Source organism: Bos indicus x Bos taurus, chromosome 18 (genome assembly GCF_003369695.1).
Source record: "Bos indicus x Bos taurus breed Angus x Brahman F1 hybrid chromosome 18, Bos_hybrid_MaternalHap_v2.0, whole genome shotgun sequence".
In the NCBI taxonomy this organism is placed as follows: Eukaryota; Metazoa; Chordata; class Mammalia; order Artiodactyla; family Bovidae; genus Bos; species Bos indicus x Bos taurus.
The window spans coordinates 39,473,492-39,495,900 of record NC_040093.1 but is presented as its reverse complement, the minus strand read 5'-3'; the positions used below and the strand labels follow the sequence as shown (position 1 = coordinate 39,495,900).

The window sequence follows — 22,409 nt, the reverse complement described above, 5'->3', positions numbered from 1 at the left end:
AGAAAGCAAAGTTAGAGAACTCACACTTCAATTTAAAAGTTTACTTAAAAGTGAAAGTTATCAAGACAATGTGGTACTGGCATAAGGACAGGCATATAGATCAATGGAATAGAACTAAGAGCCCAGAATAAACTCATATTATGTGCAACTGATTTTTCAGAAGATAGTCCCAAATGGAAAGACCAGTTTCTTCAACAAACAAATCAACTATTCACATGTAAAACCATGCATTTAGGATCCTATCTCACACCACATATTAAAAAATTAACTCAAACAGAGCTCATACTTCAGTAGTATAGTACTTTGGACTTAAAACCCACTGGATTACTTTAAATGCTGTTGTATTTAATCATTCAAACCCTCTTCCTCAAATCAATAATTATCCACACAATCCAGTTCCAGTATTAAATATACTCTTCTTACCCTGCACAAGCTTGTAAACAGGCCAACATTGTCGCGAGGGTTTCTGGAGGAAGTTGAGCACTTTTAGGCTGATCTTTCTCTGGGGCAAGTCCCCCCAAAATAGAAGGACACCGTCTCTTTAAAAAAGTCATACAAGCCTGGATAAAAGGCTCCTGAAAAAGAGAAAGTCTTTCAGTGTATTTGAAACTCATCATTAACTGATTTCAGACTAAGCACTACAACTCAACTCCAGAATATAGTAATAACATTTTGCCATTTTCTTCAGTTATCTTGACCATCAAAACTTAAAAGAAGTAATAAACGGACAAATCCCACTTACTCCATGCTCTCGAATTTTATCTGTGAGCCATTTGTCAAGTTTGAGGTATTCACGACGTGAAGCAAGTGCAGCAAGGTCAATAACAAAGGCAAATGGAGTACCATTTAGCAGCATTGACAAAGCCTAAAGAAAAAGAATATTAGAAACTACGAGTCAAGCAATTGAGTGACTTTTCTGTCCTATTTTCTGTTTCCAGTTTTTATTTTCACAAACAAGTCTAAATAAAATATTGCTAATATTTTCTTAATCATAATTTTTTAAACAAAACAGCTTAGTGTATATCAATGGTAACACTTGTCCCTAACTATACGATCACATTTCAAAGACAAACACATGACTTTACCTTCACAATAAACTTTACCCTGTGTTTTTTCAAATAAACCTAAAGCAAAGCAAAACACAAAGCATGAAAAATTATCTTTATCTGTTAAAAAAAAAAAAATCTAAACTCAGGCTTCCTCTAAGTACAACTACACCACCAGTACTGTGTACATCAAATCAAAGACATCAAGAATCAGACTATTTGTCAAAAGAATCCGTTAATGCTAATGAAATCTGTAGAAAAGTCGATAGCCAATCAGTTTCTCCAAAAATTGTATCTCACAGATTACATCTAAGAAGATGTCAGTATCACTTATTTTAAAACAGCCCTTTAAATATCATAGAAGACCAAACAAAACTCAGTGAAATGTAAATGAAAACATTTTTACACTTCTAAAGAACCACTCTTCTTCCAACCTCTTTCTACCTATAAGGAAAAACTAAATCTCATCCATTCTAGCTTAGAGTTACATGTGACTTATTCCTAAGACACTTGGAATTTTTATCATCAATAAATAAAGCGTTCTCTGTCCCTTCAAACTCACCTTCAAGTCCTGGGCCACATCAAGTATTCGAGACAACTTGGCCTGGTCATACTGCTCCCCTCGCATGTACCATTCTGCCATTGCATGCATGATAAGTTGGCGGATTGAGGGAGACTGTCCCTAAGAAAAGAAAAAAGGGAGTTAAATAGCAATACTACTACTAACCATTTTGATACGTTGTTGCAACTGCTATTACAAACGCTGATTTCACCTGTACTCATGTAAAATTGAGCTGTATCAGTGCAAATGATAAAGCATTGATTACAGTGACTTGTGTGTTGTGGGGGGAGGGGTGTTATTTCCACATCTTCCAAATGATGCCTACCCATAAACCCTTAGGTCATATACTCACTACAACAAATCTGTCCTATAAAACACTTTCAAAGACAATATATGATGTGAACATGAGGGTGCATCAAATTTACATGATCCCTTAAATTCAATTACATATTACTGGCCTATAAAGACAAAACAGTGTTCAGCAGAAAACAGCCTGTCTTTGCAGTTGAATGGTAATTTAGCTAATGTCTCTCAGAGAAGCAACAGCAATCTAAATCTACTATCTAAACCACTTTCCAGTAACTGTCTCAGAGTGACAGAAAGCCCAAGTGAGACACGTATCTAATCAGGAATGGTGATGCATGTCCCTTCACTGTGCCCTCTCTCACAGATTTATTGAGAAAAGTCTAAGAAGGCCTACGCTTCAAACTTCTGGTTAAATGTTTGATAAACACTTTGTAAACTCTTATCTATCATGTGATTTCAGTCTCCAGCAATGCAGGTGGCCCGAGGAAAGGAATGGAACCAAGGCTAATGTTTTCCAAGTTTTATCTGGTATATAACGAATAATAGCAGGAATATCTTAAAGAGGGGAAATTGGTATAAAGGGGAAAACAACTGCTTTTTCTTAAAGCCTCTACATATATCTGCATTTAAAATGCAGGCTACTGGGGAGGAGGGGAAGATCAATGGACAGAAGAGTATTTACTTGTCAAATGCATCCTACAAAATTGGGTGGGGGGGCACAAGGGCTTGAAAACTCAGCAGGAACCAAAATAAAAATTTTTTTTTAAATTTTATTTTATTTTTAAACTTTACAAATTGTATTAGTTTTGCCAAATATCAAAATGAATCCGCCACAGGTATACATGTGTTCCCCATCCTGAACCTTCCTCCCTCCTCCCTCCCCATACCATCCCTCTGGGTTGTCCCAGTGCATTAGCACCAAGCATCCAGTATCGTGCATCGAACCTGGACTGGCAACTCGTTTCATATATGATATTATACATGTTTCAATGCCATTCTCCCAAATCTTCCCACCCTCTCCCTCTGCAACAGAGTCCATAAGACTGTTCTATACATCAGTGTCTCTTTTGCTGTCTCGTACACAGGGTTATTGTTAGCATCTTTCTAAATGCTGGATTTAAAGTACAATTATGTCAATTCAATTGATCTGTGATATTCTCTCATTTGCTATTAAGAAGTAAAATGAGAACCTTCTGTTTCTATTAAGCTCTGTACTGGTACCCTAGCGATACAGTTTTCATAATACTGAATTTTTTTTAAATTGTCTAGCCTCCTTGCTCTTTCAAGTTTTATACTTAATACCTACATGATGCTAAAAGATAAAATAAATTTTATGGAAGTGTGACTTTCTCAGAGTGTCAGGATTCCAAGGTTGACAATTTCTCTAGTTGAACATCATCAAAAGAATGTCTATTATGCAGAAATAGAATTACAGATGTAGGAAACTAACACAGTTATGGGGGGTGGGGATTGGGAACGACATATACACACTACTATGTACAAAAGAGAGATAACTAAATAAGAACCTACTGTACAGCAAAGGAAGCTCTACTCAACACTCTGAAATGGCATGTATGGAACAGAATCTGAAAGAATGAATATGTGTACGTATAACACTCACTTTGCTGTACACCCAAAACACAAATCAACAAAAAAGTTTTAATGTTGATTATTAAGACAAAGAAATGGTCGTATCTTACCTGTCCATGCCATGCATAGTGCAAAATTATAGCTGAGTTAGGGTGGTTTCCAAGGAAAATTGGCATCAGAGTGGAGATGAGTTCGTGGCGCAAGGTGTGCCAGGAGGTGTTGATTTGTAATAAGGCCAATACCAGCATGTCTGGACAGTGTTTGATAGGGAAGCTGAAGAGCTGTTTGACTTGCTCATATTGCCCTACCTCTGCGAGCCTTAGCAGAGATTCAATCAAATCCAAGCTCTTCCTAACAAGAATGGAAATAAGATAATCTGTCAGTGAAAATCTAAGGACACAAAATCCATTTTCCAAATAAATGATACCAGCTATCAAGACAAAACCAAGTTGCTGTCATCTTTAGTATTTGAAAAATATTTAAATTGGTGCTGATTCATCTCAAATATATAATGCTGGCATGCTTTCAAACTAACTTTAAAAGCCGTCCAAATTAACAAAATAAGTGATGAAGGAGTAGACGTGACTGACCATTTGCATAACCACGGACCTCCTCACCATGAAAAACTTTTTGTGATTAGAGTGAAAAGTAAAAATATCAGAGTTTACAAACAGTCAAAAATTCAATAAAACATAAACACAACAAACATTCTACATAAAAATACAGCCTGACTCACACAACACTGCAAATCAACTGTATTTCAATTTAAAAAGAAAGCCCAGCCAGAACACTTACTTTGGTAACACAGTTTTAACTTACGTGCCCCCTCTGATGTCTATACAAGTTCAGAAGTAATCAATACCTCCTATGAATTGGAAGCTAAATGTGGTTGGCTTCAGCCAAGCCTCAAATCTTACTAATCCTAGTCCATAAAAACTATGGGATAGAGATCAAATTAAACACCATGAGGAAATAGATACCCTATATCATAGGGAAGACTACAGGATGCTATTTTTCCATTAAATCAATGGTCAAGAATTATATTAAAAAAAAAAAAAAAGGAGGAAGACTCATAGAATGAAAGAAACTATGTACTTAGACCTTGTGTGGACTCCCAATCATACAAAGTGTTATAAACCATTTTTGAGACAATTAGGGAAACCTGAATATACAGCTGTATCAAGGAGTTATTAAATATATAATGACATTTCAGTTTTATAAATTGGAAAGAGGTTTTTATCTGTTAAAATGAAGAAACACTACCATACACATTAATCTTAACAGGAAGGGAAAAAAAAAAAAAAATCAACCAACCCAGCAGATCCAACACTGGCTACCACCTGGACATCTGGGGAATCGATACACTTTAGAACAGACCACTGCTTCAGAACAGGGATCAGCAAACAACATTCACAGGCCCAATCTCACACTGCCTAATTTTTGTAAATACTGTTTTGCTGGAATAGAGTCACACTCACTTTTATACTGTGCTACAATTTAAGAGTTAAGTAGTTGCACAGAGACCATCTGGCCTGCAAAGCCACATATTAAACCCTTTACAGGGAAAATTTACCATCCTTTGTCTTGTAAGATGATGTCAATAGGGCTTTGTGCGTGCGTGCATGCTAAGTAGCTTCAGTCGTGTCTGACTCTGTGTGACCCTATGGACTGTAGCCTGCCAGGGTCCTCTGTCCATGGGGATTCTCCAGGCAAGAATACTGGAGTGGATTGCCATTTCCTACTCCAGGGGATCTTCCCAACCCAGGGATTGAACCCACATCTCTTAAGTCTCCTGTATTCTCCGGAGGGTTCTTTACTACTGGTGCCACCTGGGAAGCCCAATAGGGCTTTATACTGACCTAAAACGAACAGCCACAACACGTCCTCCTCCCTCCCCCTCCCCCCAAACACTAACTGTTCATGTTGAAAAAGTGTCCCAGTAGAGTATGGTTGAAAAAAATGGAAAAAACATTATAAAGTAGATGTCTTTGAGGACCAAAGCAGCCCATGGCCACTCCCTATAGCCATGAGTGTATTTTAATAGTAATGCACATCCATCCCTCAGAGAGGAATGACTTAAGTTTCACGAGAAACCAACTCAGCCAGTCAGATTTTCCCTCAGAAATTTGGAATTGAAACTCAGAGAAAATAGATAATTAACTTAAAGTTTGAGATTTCATGAGTTGGCCACTTTGAGCCACTTACAAAAGCAAGCAAGCAAAATCTACAGAGAAAAGAAAGGGATTTAACCCTAATAGAGAAGTGCAAATCTCCTTCTAACGTGTCTGATAGTTTCAGAAAATATACAATGGCAGATATTACAAGAAGAAAGATGTGTCTAGTGATAAGGGGACTAAATAGAGATTTTCACCCAAGAACACCCTACTATATAAAATTTAGGGTAAGCAGGCTTGCTAAAAATACTATTTCATTTAAACCTTTAACTATGTAGTTGGCTAACTATTAATCTTATATTTCAAAAAAGTAGAAGTGATCCTTTCAAGAAAAGCTAGATGAAGAGTGTTTACCATGTGGCAATTTCTCGATTGTCATCCTCTGGTGGTGCTTTCAGAATATCAGTGGCAACAGTATGACAGGGATAGTCGGCAAAACAGAAGATCTCTGGATTTATAAGGGAATGCTGAATGAAGGAGAGCTGGAAAAAGAGAAAAAAGTCCTTACTACCATAAATGACTGTGGATGTTAAAAAACTGAAACATTTTAACAAAGCAATTTCAACCTTAAGGTTATCAGAAATTTCCCTTTAAAATCTTAATTATTTGATCTTTCAAAACCACAGGTAATTCAGACAAAATAAGGTGCATGATGACCCTGGAGACAAACATCCTTAAAATACTGGGAAATCAGATGGATTGCTACACTTCAGCTGAGTCTGGTATTAAACTATAATAATGTTTCTTCAAAATTCACGGGAGTCTCTGCTTTTCTGAGCAATGCAAAACAAATTCTATTTTAAAACAATATTTTAATCAAAGGATAGATGTCACTATGTTAGTTGTTATTTTGTGTCTCTTCTATAGCTAAACACTATTCACTTACCTGGCCTTCTGCGTGTTTCCAAGGTCTGTATATGAGATCTACAGGGAACACTTCCATACCCAGACCCCTTTGAATGCCATAGACTACATTATGAAGTCCTTTACTATCACGAATTTGAAACCCAGGATGGTCCAGTTCATAAGTTACTTCCTTGAAATTCAAACTCGGGTTCTAAAAAAGAAAAGCACTTCAAAGTTTAAAGAACAAAAGTGCACATATTTTGATTGCTTTATCCAAAGAGTCACATTAAATCTTTAGTTCAATCAAGATGGTAATAGTCTAATTATAGACACAAAATCATCTAAATCTTTCCGGCATTACCAAAAAGTCTTAGAAGAGGTATATTCCTTTTTAAAAAAATTTTTATTTTTATTTTGGCTGTGCTGGGTCTTCATTGTACCACATGGGCTTAGCTGCCCCGCAGCATATGGGATCTTAGTTTAGTGACCAGGGATCGAATCTGTATCTCCAGCACTGCAAGGCAGATTCTTAACCCGTGGACCACCAGGGGAGTCTCAGAAAAGCAAATTCTTAATATTCAAAATAAACCAGCTCTACTAGTAAGTAACTCCAATCTTTCAGCAAGCAACTCCAACCTTTCAGCTCATGATATACTTCTGAATATATATGAGGACATAATGGGGAAATCTCTCTTCCTCTACTTTAGTGCAATGAACACGCCCATCCCGATAATGCCTCTTCTTTACAGTAAGACTTCATTACTTTGGAACAAAGTGGCAAAGATAAACCAATTATCCCAAATGTCAATCTTAAAGATCTCCCCTAAAAGTATCTCAATGTATGTATCAGGAAAAGTGATCTAAATTCTTTATGACAAAAAGACTAAAAATACTCTATTCAAAAATGTTTTATGAAAAGGTATTCATAAAAGCAGTATGAGATTCCTTAAAGAAACACAAAGCACAGGAAACAACTTTAGAAGATCATTTACCAAACACTCTGCACCAAGCAATAAGAATATTTTGTGCTTGGGACTTCTCTGGTGTCCCAAGTGGGTGTCCCAGTGGTTAAGACTTTGAGCTCCCAATGTCAGGGGCACAAGCTGGATCCCTGGGTGGGAGACTAAGATCCTGCATGCCACATCGTGTGGCCAAAATGGAAAAAAAAAGAATATTTTGTGCTTGAAAGGGAAAAAAAAAAAGGATGTGCATACTTCAAAATTAAATCTCCAACCAAAACATCATATCCAATTTAGTTTTGCTTTAAGGTGACTTCTCTGAAGACTTGCTTTGTATACAGTACAAAGAGTAAACCTCAGTTGGGGTATTCACTCTAAGGCAACAATAGCATTCAGAGGTGAGATTTTTTTCTACAGTTTGTTTCAAGGACTGAATGTGACAGAACAGAATCATAAATATACTATTAAATAGCATTCCTAGAAAGAGGTTAAGTTTGGAAAGTCCACAGGTATGCCCCTATGGTTTCCTCCTTCCATCTTGGGTAGTAAAAAAAAAAAACCAAACAAACAAATTATTAACCCAATGTATGTCTGAAATTGTCCTCTGCTCCCTGTCTACAAAAAAATATACAGAAACTCAAATACATGAGAAGAAAAAGGAAGAGGAAAATATTACTAATTCAACTATTCAAATCCACACTGAAGGTATTTAATTTATAGCCTTTGCACTCTGAAATCAAAACAACATAGGTTCAGATAACATGGAACACTGTCCTTGTCTACAATAAAAAAAAAAAAAAAAAAGAGTATCATCAATAAGGCAATAAACTACTGAGATGAAACAGAGAGAAAAGCATGTTTTCATTTTATAGACAACCACAGGTTAAGAACAAATTAATAACTGGTTATCCATAAGTGATAAAACTGTGATTTTATTTTGCTTTTCTTTCATTTCACTTTCCAAATTTTCCGCCATGATCATGTTATTTTTTAATAGGTTTGAACACCATAAATCCATCTACTATTAAAATAAAAGGAAAACCCTTTGATGTTAAGGTCATAAAGAGAATGGTATGATTCCCTGTTATTCAGTTCTGTCTCTAAGTTACATATGTGGAAAACTAAAACTGAAATATAGGACAGACAAATGACCTGACACCTTACCAAGAATGTTATGTGTGTGTATGTAGTCGTTAGCCTCATATGTAGTTCCCTGACATTTTATGAACAAGCCTGGAATATTACACCTTGATCTTGACTCCACACTCCTTTTTAATAACTAGAAGTTTTACCCTTGTATTTAACATTTCAACATTTTAGGAGAGGTACTTTTTATTTGGGAGCCAATTATTTAGCTTATGGATATTCCAGAAGTAGAACTAGTAAGAGATGTACTGATTTTTATTATTCCTATCCACCATAAACAAAGTTGGCAGGGTTTTTGTACACCTTCCAGAAAACATTCAGACTTTCTTTCTCCTCAATAATTCTTCATATAATCATTATTTTGTAACAAATTCATCCTTCCCCAAAAACCACACACTAACTGCCAGCCAATCATCTCATCAGTGTGATTCAGAACTGCATAGCAACAATTCATTATGAACAAAGCCAGAGTTTGACTATGTGCTATTTCCAGTACATAATTACTTCTGATGTTTCATTACATTTAAGCCAATGAAGTCAGAAATTACAAAACAGTGCAGCCCTCATTCAGCTAGGCACTTTACTCATTAAAATTTTCATTCTCTGGGCTATACCTTACTAATATCATAAATATACGACATTACATGTACTCACCAGTTCTTTGAGAACATCGATCAAGACTTCTACATTCCATGTGTGTGCCTGTGCTCCATCACTTTTATCTTTCCCATCACTCCAGATTCCACTGCCAGGAGCAGAGATACTCTGTAGGAGTAAAAAATGAATTAAACAAAGCCAACTACTGCATGTGTTCAGCTCGGGTTGATAGAACAATCATACTGACTTAATAAAATAAAAAGGGTAGGACATTAATTCACTTTGTAAAATAGTTGATTGCCACACTTACCTGTAATGGAATTCCGTCTGTTAATCCTGAATGAGTTCGAGCCATCATTCCTAAAACCCTTGCAACCTGGGCAGCTGTGACCTCCCGAACACCAAACTGCATGATTATATTGCGACATTCTTCAATACTGAAACAAAAATTTAACTTCAGAAAAATAGCACCCTCAACACCAAGGTTAAGAAACACTCATATGAGTCTTTGAGTGAAATCACTAGTTTTACTAACATAGAGTAATACACTTCATTTCTTCTTACTTTCACATAGCAAGTAATGGAAAAAATGCCCAGTTAAGAAAAAAGTTTAAAATACTGATTAAAGAAGGAAATATGAATTAAGAGTAGTATTTTTCAAAAAGAAACAAAATTATCCTCCTCAATCTTTGAATATCAGTATTTTAAAGAATAACTTGATTTATACCAATCAAGGGTTATTCTGATATGTACAAAGCCTTGAAAATGTACTTTTTTTCACTTTGCATCAACAGAAGTTTTATGCCAGACACATATATACACATAAGAAATACACTTTCAAACTAAGTGGAAATGTGATTTGAGTTTTAAAAATATTAAATGTTACACTTAAAGTCAAACTAAAGCACATAAATGCCCTTAATAATATATTCTCAGAAGAAACATTAATAATCCACTGTTTAATAGTCTTAAGTGCTACCATTAGGGTAAGCAATTTCCTCTGATGCCCCTGGCAAGTGGGGAAAATATTTGAAAGGCAGGGTATGAAAGGCTAGAAAAGGAAGACTGTAAAAATCAAGGCACAGTGAGGAAACTGAGGGTGGGAGGAGGCAGAAGCAAATCAGGCATGCTGGATGGGACACGATCCCATTAACACTTGCTGCAATGCCCTTTCTCTCTCAAAAGCTAAAAATGCATAACATGCCAACTAGGCTAGGAACCCCTGTCTGTAAATGTGAGCAATTAGGGGGGATGGATAAGTAGAAATTTAGCCACCAAAACACTAATAGGTGGCAGCAAAACTAATATGTGGAAGATTGAATTTAGAAGCAAAATTCTTGAGAGGCAAAGATAACACATCAAGGAATCATCAGGAACTTGCTTTAAAAAATGACATTGTACTTGTCCTAAGAGTAATCAGAGGTTTAAAATGCCTTCCTACCAACCTTGCACAAAAGCCATAGCCCACTTCTTGCATAAAATCAGCCAAAGAGCTCTCCATCATGGTTTTAGCTACCCCTCCGGAATCAGGCAGGATTCTGTCCATTAGAATGTCCCGTTTTTCAGGGTATAAAAGTGGTGCAAGCACCACAGGACAGCGTTCCTGGGGAAAATCTGAGAAAAGGAAGAAGATACTTATAACTGCTATATTGATTAAAAACGAACTGTCCTCTTTAACTCTCTAAAAGTCCCTCAAACCTGAGTCTTTGACAAGTTCATACTCAAAGCAAAGTTTATTCAGTTTATTCAGCTAGCCCAGTCCAAACTATGACTTCAACACCAATTCTAAAATTTGAATGTTCCTTTGTCATATATAATGGTCATGAGTATATTTTTAATTCTTTTAGATCCCATTATCCATTGACATTGACTAAGTCACACCCTATCAGTTCAGTTCAGTTCAGTCGTGTCCGACTCTTTGCGACCCCACGAACCACAGCACACCAGGCCTCCCTGTCCATCACCAACTCCTGGAGTCCACCCAAACCTATGTCCATTCAGTCGGTGATGCCACCCAACCATCTCATCCTCTGTCATCCTCCTCTCCTGCCCTCAATCTTTCCCAGCATCAGGGTCTTTTCAAATGAGTCAGCTCTTCACATCAGGTGGCCAAAGTATTGGAGTTTCAGCTTCAAGACAGTCCTTCCAATGAACACCCAGGACTGATCTCCTTTAGGATGGACTGGTTGGATCTCCTTGCAGTCCAAGGGACTCTAATTCTTCAGTGCTCAGCTTTCTTTATAGTCCAACTCTCATACCCATACATGACCACTGGAAAAACCATAGCCTTGACTAGACAGACCTTTGTTGGCAAAGTAAATGTCTCTGCTTTTCAATATGCTGTCTAGGTTGGTTGTAAGTTCCCTTTCAAGGAGTAAACATCTTTTAATTTCATGGCTGCAATCACCATCTGCAGTGATTTTGGAGCCCAGAAAAATAAAGTCAGCCACTGTTTCCCCATCTATTTGCCATGAAGTGATGGGACCAGATGCCATGATCTTCGTTTTCTGAATGTTGAGCTTTAAGCCAACTTTTTCACTCTCCTCTTTCACTTTCATCAAGAGGCTCCTCAGTTCCTCTCCACTTTCTGCCATAAGGGTGGTGTCATCTGCATATCTGAGGTTATTGATATTTCTCCCAGCAATCTTGATTCCAGCTTGTGCTTCTTCCAGCCCAGCGTTTCTCATGATGTACTCTGCATATAAGTTAAATAAGCAGGGTGACAATATACAGCCTTGACGTACTCCTTTTCCTATTTGGAAGCAGTCTGTTGTTCCTATATATCACTATATAGTTCACACCCTATATATCACTCTAAAATGTCACACAGCGCTATCAATTCCCATGCAAGGAAGGCATCAGAAACAACTGGTACATCCATGTCTTTTCATTTCACTGACAAGTGGAAAACTTCCTATTACTGAGAAAGTTAATGCAGTTTAAAATTATATAAATTTTAATATAATTATATAAACATTAAGAAAACAATAATAACAGTGAAAATGGATAGTGGCTAGTCCACTATAAGATTTGTTTTAAAGATCTCTGAAAGGAAGATGGCAATAACAGAACCAGGAGTTATCTTAGCACAACAATGCCAACAGCCGAAGAGGTAAAGTCGGTATATCAAAAGTGATCAACTTATTTCAACCAAAAAGAACATGCCACAATACCATAGTCTCTGTATCCCATAAAAGGGAAAAATCTGACCACATGGAAATACACCAAGTCCAAACTGAGATGGCACTTAGATAACAAGATTGTCAGTGAAGTGCTCTTCGCATTATACTGTTTCTATAACGAGGCTTTTGTCACTAAAATACTCTCTTCCTTCTCAAAGATTATCAACTTAACAGAAAGGTAAATCGCTGTCTTCATTTGTATTCTAAAATCCCTTTGCCATGTATATTCATCCAAAAAAACCATCTTTTGTCTCATCTTTTATAGGCTACAGACAGTCTTTTTACCTCTGCGCAGCGTCTTAAGAAAAGCGTCTATCTGTTCCTGTCCAACTCCAAAGGCTCCCTTCTGCCCAAAGAGGAGATGGGACAGGAGGAGGTGTAGGACCTCTATTGCTATATCTTGGAAGCCACCTTCCTGATTTCCACTGACGTCTGCGTCAATGTAAGAACGCAGAAGATCTGGAAGCTTCTGTTTGATAAACTGGGCAGCTAGAAGGGTAAACAAACAAACAAACAAACAAAACAAGTTATTTTTGCACCACAACAGGTCAGAAGTCACATACCATCAAAATGTAGATAGATGACCATCATTCTCATTCACCAACTCACCCTTCACCCTCTGTATTTTCACAGCTCTAGCTGGCAGACATAAAATAAAAGACCAATTGCCAAGGGCTTGGTGAGGGGGTAGAGAATTTTTGGACAGGTACAGAGCTTCAGTTTTTTAGAACAAAGAAGTTTCAGACATCCATTACATAACAATGTGAACAGTTAACACTAATGAATTATACATTTGAAAATGGTTATGAAGGCAGATTTTAATGTGTTTTTACTATATACACACACACATAAAGGAGATCAAACAAAAATAATCATACTCTCTAAACTAAGTTCAAGATTCAGAAATCCACAGATTTTAAAGACTCTAACCTCACTACAGGAAAGAAGAACTTACCAAAACCTCTGAGATCTGTGCTGGAAGAATTCAAGAGGGCAAGGCCAAAAATTACCTGAAAGAAGAAGGGTCAGATTGACCAAAGAGTACAAATAGTTGCTTTATTTCTAATTCTGTCTATCTCTTTTCTTAAATCACTTACCTCTTGTACTTTGCTTAACTTGAGAACTTTACTCAGCTGGGCAAATAAGTGGGGTGCAGGCTTTAAACTCTGAAACAAACCAAACTTTATTTTAAAATAGGAACATACAATTTTCAGATCCATAAAAGCATCTGTTCACCCAATTACGGTGCTGCATAGGAGTGACAAATCTGTACTGAGGCTAGCAACAGTTGTGGAACTGTGTTCTGACAAGCTTAAGCCTTGATATGACCTGGTTTTATTAAGATTCTAATTATTATCAAACTACCTTGACTTTTTTAGAAAGCTATAAAACCCTCCAAAGTAAGTATTTGAAGTTTTTTAATTAAAATATGATATGAGATCAAGGATTAAGGCTTTTTTACAACATCTAATAAGATATCACATCTTAGGGCTACTAAAAGGAATACCAACCTTCTGATAGTGCAATGGATTATCAATGGCATAGGACAGCGTCGAGATAAAATTTGGCTTCGTAATCAGTGACGCACACTCCTGAATCAGAAACTGAGTCTTTAAAAATAAAAAATAAAATTTCATTAGCACTCAGTCATTATCTTGCATAAACAGAAACAGTGTTGCTCAGAACATTAAAGGGTAACCTGATACTGTATACTGTTCCTACATTATCAAAATCAGCTCTTTAAAAATCCCACTGAAACTACCAAAGTCTATTAACAAGAAGTGTTACCAAAACCTCTGTAGGACAGAGTCCATTGACAAGGTCACCATAATATCATGTAATATCATGACAAACTGCTCCCAAATTGAGAATCAAGCCATAGAACTCAATCTAGGACAAGAGATCTTTCTGCCTGACTTACTTGTCAAGCAGGACTGCCCTACAGTCCCGCTTCCTTCAGGCAGGTCTCATTCCCAGTTCTCTAAGCCTGAATTGTGAAGCTATAATGGTCTGCAGCCAGGCAAGACAAGAGAAGGACAAGAAAAGGAGAAGTCCCTCTATCTTTAAGCCATTCAGCTAAGATTATTTCTGGATCCTATTTGTATGTGAGATCTGCTATGCAACTAGGCCCAAAATGCAACTCAGGGAACAATCAGATCTAAGTGAATATATACTGTGTAAGCCCCAAATACCTGATGAAAATCTTTGCCACTACTTTTACCATCGCCACTGAAATCCACATGCGAAAATAGGCAGCGTAATAAATGCCTGTCTGCCTCAGGACCGTGCCGATTCACAATCTAAAAAGACCAAAAATACGAGTTTGTAGTCAAAACTGAGTGATTTTTTTTTTTAATTCACCTCTAGGACAACATCCCAAATTACTTAACTGTTCATTCTGGAATAAGAGTTCTAGGAATTGAGATGGAGGTGCCAATATTTTGTGATTAAATATTTTTAAAATGCTCCCTACAGGCACTAGCAAGAAGGAAAGAAAAACAAAAACTACCAGGAATTAGCCCCACCTAATTGTGTTCTCTGATTCCCCTCTATATCAAAAGCATCAAACAGCACAAATGACACACTGAAGTTGTAAGGCAACAAGTTTATAACAAACTGCACTCGTGGGAGCCTCATTTTTTCTGTCCATTGTTGTTTTTACCCTAAAGAGTATAACCTAAAATCTAACACAACTGCGATTTTTATAATAATAGCCCACATGGAAAAGCCCTAAAGGAACTGATCTAATTATTAGTACTGGCCCTGAGCTTCTGGCTGTTGCTCAAATTTACCAATGCTATTCCCTATAACTAAAAAACTCCAGATATCTACAAATTGGTTTGTCTTCTCACCTCCTTTAGGTTTCTGCTCTAAAGTCACTTCATCAGTGAGAGGTTTCCTAATTACCCTCCCTAAAACAGCAATATGACCTGCCATCATCACCCCTCACCCTGCTTTACTTCTCTCCATGGTACTTACCATCACCAGATAATTTTCTATTTTCTACATCTCACTAGACTATAAGTGAGAACTGGGAATTTATATATCTGTGTTCATGTCATATCTAGTCAAGAAAAGAGCTTCAGTTCAGTTCAGTCGCTCAGTTGTGTCCGACTCTTTGCGACCCAATGAATCACAGCACACCAGGCCTCCCTGTCCATCACAAACTCCCGGAGTTCACTCAGACTCACGTCCATCGAGTCGGTGATGCCATCCAGCCATTTCATCCTCTGTTGTCCCCTTCTCCTCCTCCCCCTAATCCCTCCCAGCATCAGAGTCTTTTCCAATGAGTCAACTCTTACGCATGAGGTGGCCAAAGTACTGGAGTTTCAGCTTTAGCATCATTCCTTCCAAAGAACACCCAGGACTGATCTCCTTTAGAATGGACTGGTTGGATCTCCTTGCAGTCCAAGGGACTCTCAAGAGTCTTCTCCAACACCACAATTCAAAATCATCAATTCTTTGGCACTCAGCTTTCTTCACAGTCCAACTCTCACATCCATACACGACTACTGGAAAAACCATAGCCTTGACTAGACAGACCTTTGTTGGCAAAGTAATGTCTCTGCTTTTCAATATGCTATCTAGGTTGGTCATAACTTTCCTTCCAAGGAGTAGTGAAAAGTGAAAGTGAAGTCATGTCTAACTCTTTGCGACCCCATGGACCATAACCTACCAGGCTCTTCTGTCCATGGGATTCTCCAGGCAAGAGTACTGGAGTGGGTTGCCATTTCCTTCTCCAGGGGATCCTCCCAACCCAGCGATCGAACCTGGGTCTCCCACATTGCAGGCAGACGCTTTACCATCTGAGCCACCAGGGAAGCCAAGGAGTAAGCGTCTTTTAATTTCATGGCTGCAATCACCATCTGCAGTGGACACTGTTTCCACTGTTTCCCCATCTATTTCCCATGAAGTGATGGGACCGGATGCCATGGTCTTCGTTTTCTGAATGTTGAGCTTTAACCCAACTTTTTCACTCTCCTCTTTCACTTTCATCAAGAGGCTTTTGAGTTCCTCTTCACTTTCTGCCATAAGGGTGTGTCATCTGCATATCTGAGGTGATTGAAAAGAGCTTAGCACAATGTATATGTAGAGTAATCATCTGTCTATTAAACAGCACATTAACAGACTCCATGAGCCAAAAGATTCGTTCTGGGTTTTTAGTATATTATCTGTATGAATGCTTTGGATTACTTTTTAAAAAACAGTGCACCTATTCAAACAGTTTAACATATTAAAAAGAACATGAAAAATTTTTGCGGGAGACATAAAAGATTACTTTTAACACAAAAGACATAATTGTCAAACTCCTAAGTAAAAGATGGTGGAGCTAAGACTACTTTTTCCCTATTCTAGCCTCTCATATTAAAAAAAAAAAAAAAACTTCAGTGACTTCTTTGGTCATCCAGTGGTTTAAGAATCTGCCTACCAATGCAGGGGACATAAGCTCAATACCTGGTCCAAGAAGATCCCACATGTCACGGACCAACTGATACCATGTGCCACAACTACTGAAGCCTGTGCACCTAGAGCTTGTGCTCTGCAACAAGAGAAGACACCACAGTGGGAAGCCAGGACACCACCACTAGAGAAATTCCACACAGCAACAAAGGCTCAAGGAAGGAAGGAGGCAATTTTTTTTTTTTTTTAATTTAAAATAGGGTCAAAGGACTTGGAAGCTGATAAGAATAAGCTTTCAGTGGCCAAAGAGGATAATGGATGAATATCAAGAATACTTTCAATGGCTTCAAACACATCAAATATGTTAAAAAATACGCAGATTTCTAATATTAAAAAACCATTCATTGGTCTTATTTGGAGGCTAGGAAACAAGTCATTTTGAAAACTGGCAAACAGAATCAAGCCCTTCCTCTATATAAATCATACTTCAGGCAACCAGACAATTACAGGTGGTAAGGGCAAGTTTCCATTTACAGAACTATTTCAACTAATAAAAAATGCTAACAATTAGAATGTTACCACTTTGCAATCCTTAACAATCAATGAATCCAGTCAATGAACAAAGCCTGACAAAAATCACAAAAATAGAGACTAGACATTATGAACTCCTAATTAAATAAAGTATACACTGCCACCCATAAAACTGTCCTAAGGGAGAAAAAAATCTTAATCTGATTAAGCTCCCAAATTTAATTATCAATTTATAGCAAAGTAAAGAACATGTAAAATACCACCCTGGGAATGTAATCAGCAATATTCAGACAGTGGATAACTACCGGACAATCTGATTTCTTTAACAAAATAACTGCAAGGGTTGGGGGGTTGGGGAGGGAAGAAGGATAAAACACAGATTTTAAGAGATTTAATAAAAATGCAACAAACTATGGGGCAGAAGTCCTGACTCAAGTCAACAGTTTTTACCTTTTTTTAAATGAGGCAAACTGAAAAAATGCTAATGTTAACTGGATATTTGATGCTTAAGAACTATTCTGCCAGGGGCAAGGGTTTGGAGGAGGACTGGGAATTTGAGAGTAGCAGGTGCAAACTACTGTACAGAATGGATAAACACATCCTACTGGATAAACATCCTATTCTACAACAAAAAGAATTATATTCAGTATCCTGAATAATGAAATAATATATAAAATAATGAAAAAGAATACAAAAAATAATATACATACACATAACTGAATCACTCTGCTGTACACCAGAAACTAACCAACACTGTAAATCAACTATACTCTAATAACATTAAAAAAAAAAAAAGTTACTGAGCATTTTAAAAAAAGATGTGATAATGGTATTGAGATTAGGTTTATGGTAAGACATAAATGAAATTATGCCTGGGATCTGCTTTAAAACAACTGAAGAGAATGGGTTAGATGAAACAAGACTGGTTATGAAACCAGTCTGGTTTCAAATGAAACCAGATGACAGATTCATGGGGGTTCTATTATACCTACTCATGTGTGACTGAGATCATCTTTAATAAAATCTTAAACTGCAATTTTATTATTACATTTTATGGATGAAATAATTGAAATTTTAATAAAATTTTTAAATTTATTGAGACTATCATTTAAAGAACAGTATAAAATGTTTTTATAATAAAAATACTTTTAATGCAAACCAAAAATTACTCAAGTATTAAAAAGCTGAGTAGGAAAACCAGGCTTGATTTTATTTTTCTATATTTTACTTACATAGTACCTTTTTAAATATTTACGAATTTGTTTGTTTATTTGGCAGCACCGGGTCTTAGCAGCAGCTTGGGGGATCTTTGATCTTTAATTGTAGCATATGGGAGCTAGTTCCCTGACCAGGAATCAAACCAGGGGAATCAAACCAGGGCCCCCTGAGTTGGGAGTGTGGAGTCTTAGCCAATGGACCACCAGGAAAGTCCTCATATTTTCTTTAATAATGACAACAAATATTTTCAAAGAAAATAACAACTATAGGAGTTACTCTCTAAAGAACATCATAAAACCCTGACTAAGGGGGCAAATTAAATTCTCAAGTTGCTTTTTCACCTATAGCATAGTAATACTAGCCAGCTCATTCACATTTAGGGATTTCAGACATCTAAAGAAAATCTGATAAATATTCCTTCTTCCTACTTGTCAGCAGAAGAAAGAACAAAAGGAACACAATTCCAGTCAACCTATTTAAGCCACAACAAGTGAAAAGTGTTAGTCACTCAGTTGTGTCCAACTCTTTGTGACTCCATGGACTATAGCCCACCAGGCTCCTCAGTTCATGGAATTCTCCAGGCAAGAATACTGGAGAAGATCCCTTCTCCAGGGGATCTTCCCAACCCAGGGACTGAACAAGGGTCTCCTGCACTGCAGGCAGATTCTTTACTGTCTGAGCCACGAGTTCAGTTCAGGTCGGTTCAGTCGCTCAGTTGTGTCCAACTCTTTGTGACCCCATGAATCACAGCACACCAGGCCTCCCTGTCCATCACCAACTCCTGGAGTTCACTCAGACTCACGTCCATCGAGTCTGTGATGCCATCCAGCCATCTCATCCCCTGTCGTCCCCTTCTCCTCCTGCCCCCAATCCCTCCCAGCATCAGGGTCTTTTCCAATGAGTCAACTCTTCGCATGAGGTGGCCAAAGTACTGGAGTTTCAGCTTTAGCATCATTCAGTGAGCCACGAGGGAAGCCCCTAAATATTTATAAAAATAAATACTAGGCAGCTTAGAACTGCAGTAAGCCTTTACCTATCACCAAAGGAAATCCAGAGTCAAGAACTAGAACCCTATTCCCATCCCAGTTCTAAATTTCTTACCATTCTCAAAGTTAAGAGAGGGGGCTATCTGCAAAGGTACCAGTGAGGCCACACTTGTATAAAGAAAATCTGTACACACTGAAAACCTCAGCCCAAGGCTAAAACCAAACATTCTAACATCGACGTTCAAAATTAATTACTAAATAATTTATTCCTTCTTTCATTTCAATTCAAATGCACTTGAACACTAAAGGTTAGGTATAGGAGACAGAGACTAAAGGACAGTCCCACACCTTGAGGTCTTTGGAGTAGAGAAGACGATCAAACCAATTATAATATACTATTAAGTTGACCACATAGAGCCTTGCTGGGGGAAATCCAGGCAGTGCCACCATATTTCCCACTTCAAGGTGAAGTTGTAGGTGCCCCTGCAATTGGCTCCTTCCGTGTTCGTCTAAGCTGCAATTGTATTACTCAAGAACACATGTCTTTCTGAGGCAGCCCTCAAACAACAAGATGGATATAAAGGCCAAGCCATCTGGGCCCCCCAGAGGACCACTGTGATATCCACTCCAGTTCTCCCTGTGGAGCTGGCCAAGATTTTTACTGAGTTTCCACCACAGTTCTCCTGAATTACCATATGACCAAGCAATTCCATTCTTCGGTATATACTCTCAAAATTTAAAATAAACATCCACCCAAAACTTGTAAATGAATGTTGATAGCCACAATATCTACAACAGCCAAAAAGTGGAACCAAACCTAAATATCCAGATGCATGCTTCGACATGAATTAACCTTGAAAACTTACGCTAGTGAAAGAAGGCAGAAACAAAATGCCTCATATGGTATGATTCCATTTATATGAAATGTTTAGAAAGACAAACCCATGGAGGCACAAAGTAGGTTAGTGGTTGCCAGTGGCTGGAGGGAGGGAGAAATGGAAAGCAACTGCTAATGGATTCAGGTGTTTCCTCTTCAGGTGATGCGAACATTCTCAAGTTAGATGGCGACAGCCAAACAACTTTATTAATATACTAAAAACGAGCCAATTTTACATTTTAAAAGGATCAGTTTTATAGTTTGTGAAGTATATCTCACTTTAAGACAGAAAAGAAAACGGGACCGACTAAAATGAAACAGATCAGATTTCCTAAATTTTATAGAAAAATCAAAATCTGTGAATCCTAAAATTTAGAAAAAAGCAATGAAGTAAGATCTCGTCTATATATTAAGCTGAAATCACTAGAAATAAGAGGCATTTTTCATGCAGCATACCCACATAAATTTCCAATTTTCTTCACTGTATACTCATTCCTTTAATGATGCTTGTTTTCTCACTAGTTTACTTACATGCTGTATTTCCTGCTGGCTGGCTCGGTAGTTTTTCTTGGTTAAATTGTCCACCAGGTAGCTGATTTGAGACAAGGCCAGCGAGAGCGAGTCAAGATTCATTGCTGGTTGGGGCGGAAGCAGGCGGCCGAGCCCGGCGCAAAATCACCATTATTCCCCTTTAGTCACCTCAGAGGCAGGTTAATGCTTTCTTTGTAATCAGCCTGTATCTGGTGTCCGTACAGTGTCTTCAGTTCTTTTTTACCAGGAGTCTTACTCTGTTCTGAAACATGGCACCTGTTTAGAATAAAAAAAATTTTAATTAGCTAATTTTTTATTAGGATTAAAAGAGGTTAAATAACTCTCCATCTTAAGACCTGAAATACAACCAAGGACCTTTTAAAAAATTATGTCGTCTCAACCATTACTGATAAAAAAAATGCCAAGTTTGAAAAATTAGGTAGGGGCAGTATAAAAAGAAAATACATCCATCCTCTTCATAAAAGATTGTATTTTTCGCAAGATGTCCTATAACATGAGGCTTCTCCTGTAACAATTTCAATGATAATTTACACTACATCCTTTAGAAGCCACAAGGAAGTATTACCCTAAAATTAGGGCTTGTGGAAAGAAACATTCATCTGACATTCTCAATCCCTCTTCCCACACTGTCTACAACTTATTTAAAAGATTCCATTTATTCACCTTACTACTTATGTATTGCTTCAGAATCAGACAGTAGTTTGGTTTTAAAGCTGTATTTTAGGATATATGTTTCAGTATTTGAACAGCTGACTTAAAATTAAGGACCCCAGAACCCAAATTCCTTCCTGTACTGTTCAAACTTCTCAGTAACAGAATTTAGAAAGGAAAAAGCAGCAATATAGCTAAAATGACAGGATGCTTATCATTTTATTAATTCCAACCACCTGCTGAGTCAGGAACTATTCTATATTACAACACATACAGGACTATTCTGTATCACAACACATACACCGCCCCCCCGCCAAGTTTTTAAGAATTCACCAAGTACCACTGCTGACACAAGAATCTTTGAATGCAAGGAGCTGAGCTTATCCACAGCTTCATAATCAGAAATCTGCTCATAACTTCATTACCATCAGGACTTACTACATAAGGTAAAGGAAATTCATGAAGATTAAAAACCCCCTTGGTAAGGGCATTTAAACCTTTAATAACTTCTTAACAATGTAGAAAGACTACCCTGCTTTGTTCTGTTTTGTTTCTACCTATGTTATTCTTCTCTACATCTTCCTGGGGAGAAAAAAAAACAGTAAGAGAATCTTGGGGATGTGGCAAGGCATTTTTGTCTATTCTAAAGTAATACCATGCTGCTGCTACTGCTAAGTCGCTTCAGTCGTGTCCAACTCTGTGCGACCCCATAGACGGAAGCCCACCAGGCTCCCCCGTCCCTGGGATTCTCCCGGCAAGAACACTGGAGTGGGTTGCCATTTCCT

The 22,409-nt window shown here is 37.6% G+C and overlaps 1 protein-coding gene across 6 annotated transcripts in view; it reads right to left on the bottom strand.

Annotated features, from left to right (window-relative positions):
- CNOT1 (CCR4-NOT transcription complex subunit 1) overlaps positions 1-22,409 on the bottom strand; it is an 83,150-nt gene that overhangs the window by 36,639 nt on the left and 24,102 nt on the right. For 5 of the 6 annotated variants that reach the window (XM_027516397.1, XM_027516399.1, XM_027516398.1 and 2 more), the window contains exons 2-16: positions 20,953-21,228; positions 14,601-14,708; positions 13,920-14,018; positions 13,506-13,574; positions 13,364-13,418; positions 12,694-12,897; positions 10,672-10,840; positions 9,537-9,663; positions 9,284-9,394; positions 6,565-6,735; positions 6,033-6,160; positions 3,615-3,855; positions 1,609-1,728; positions 743-865; positions 424-575 (exon numbers count right to left, since the gene is read on the bottom strand). In XM_027516397.1, the coding sequence (XP_027372198.1) occupies positions 424-575; positions 743-865; positions 1,609-1,728; positions 3,615-3,855; positions 6,033-6,160; positions 6,565-6,735; positions 9,284-9,394; positions 9,537-9,663; positions 10,672-10,840; positions 12,694-12,897; positions 13,364-13,418; positions 13,506-13,574; positions 13,920-14,018; positions 14,601-14,708; positions 20,953-21,054 (1,979 nt within the window). In that variant the 5' untranslated portion in view covers positions 21,055-21,228. Of the gene's footprint in view, positions 1-423; positions 576-742; positions 866-1,608; positions 1,729-3,614; positions 3,856-6,032; positions 6,161-6,564; positions 6,736-9,283; positions 9,395-9,536; positions 9,664-10,671; positions 10,841-12,693; positions 12,898-13,363; positions 13,419-13,505; positions 13,575-13,919; positions 14,019-14,600; positions 14,709-20,952; positions 21,229-22,409 lie in introns of those variants that run through there. The other variant, XM_027516401.1, reaches the window with a different exon arrangement.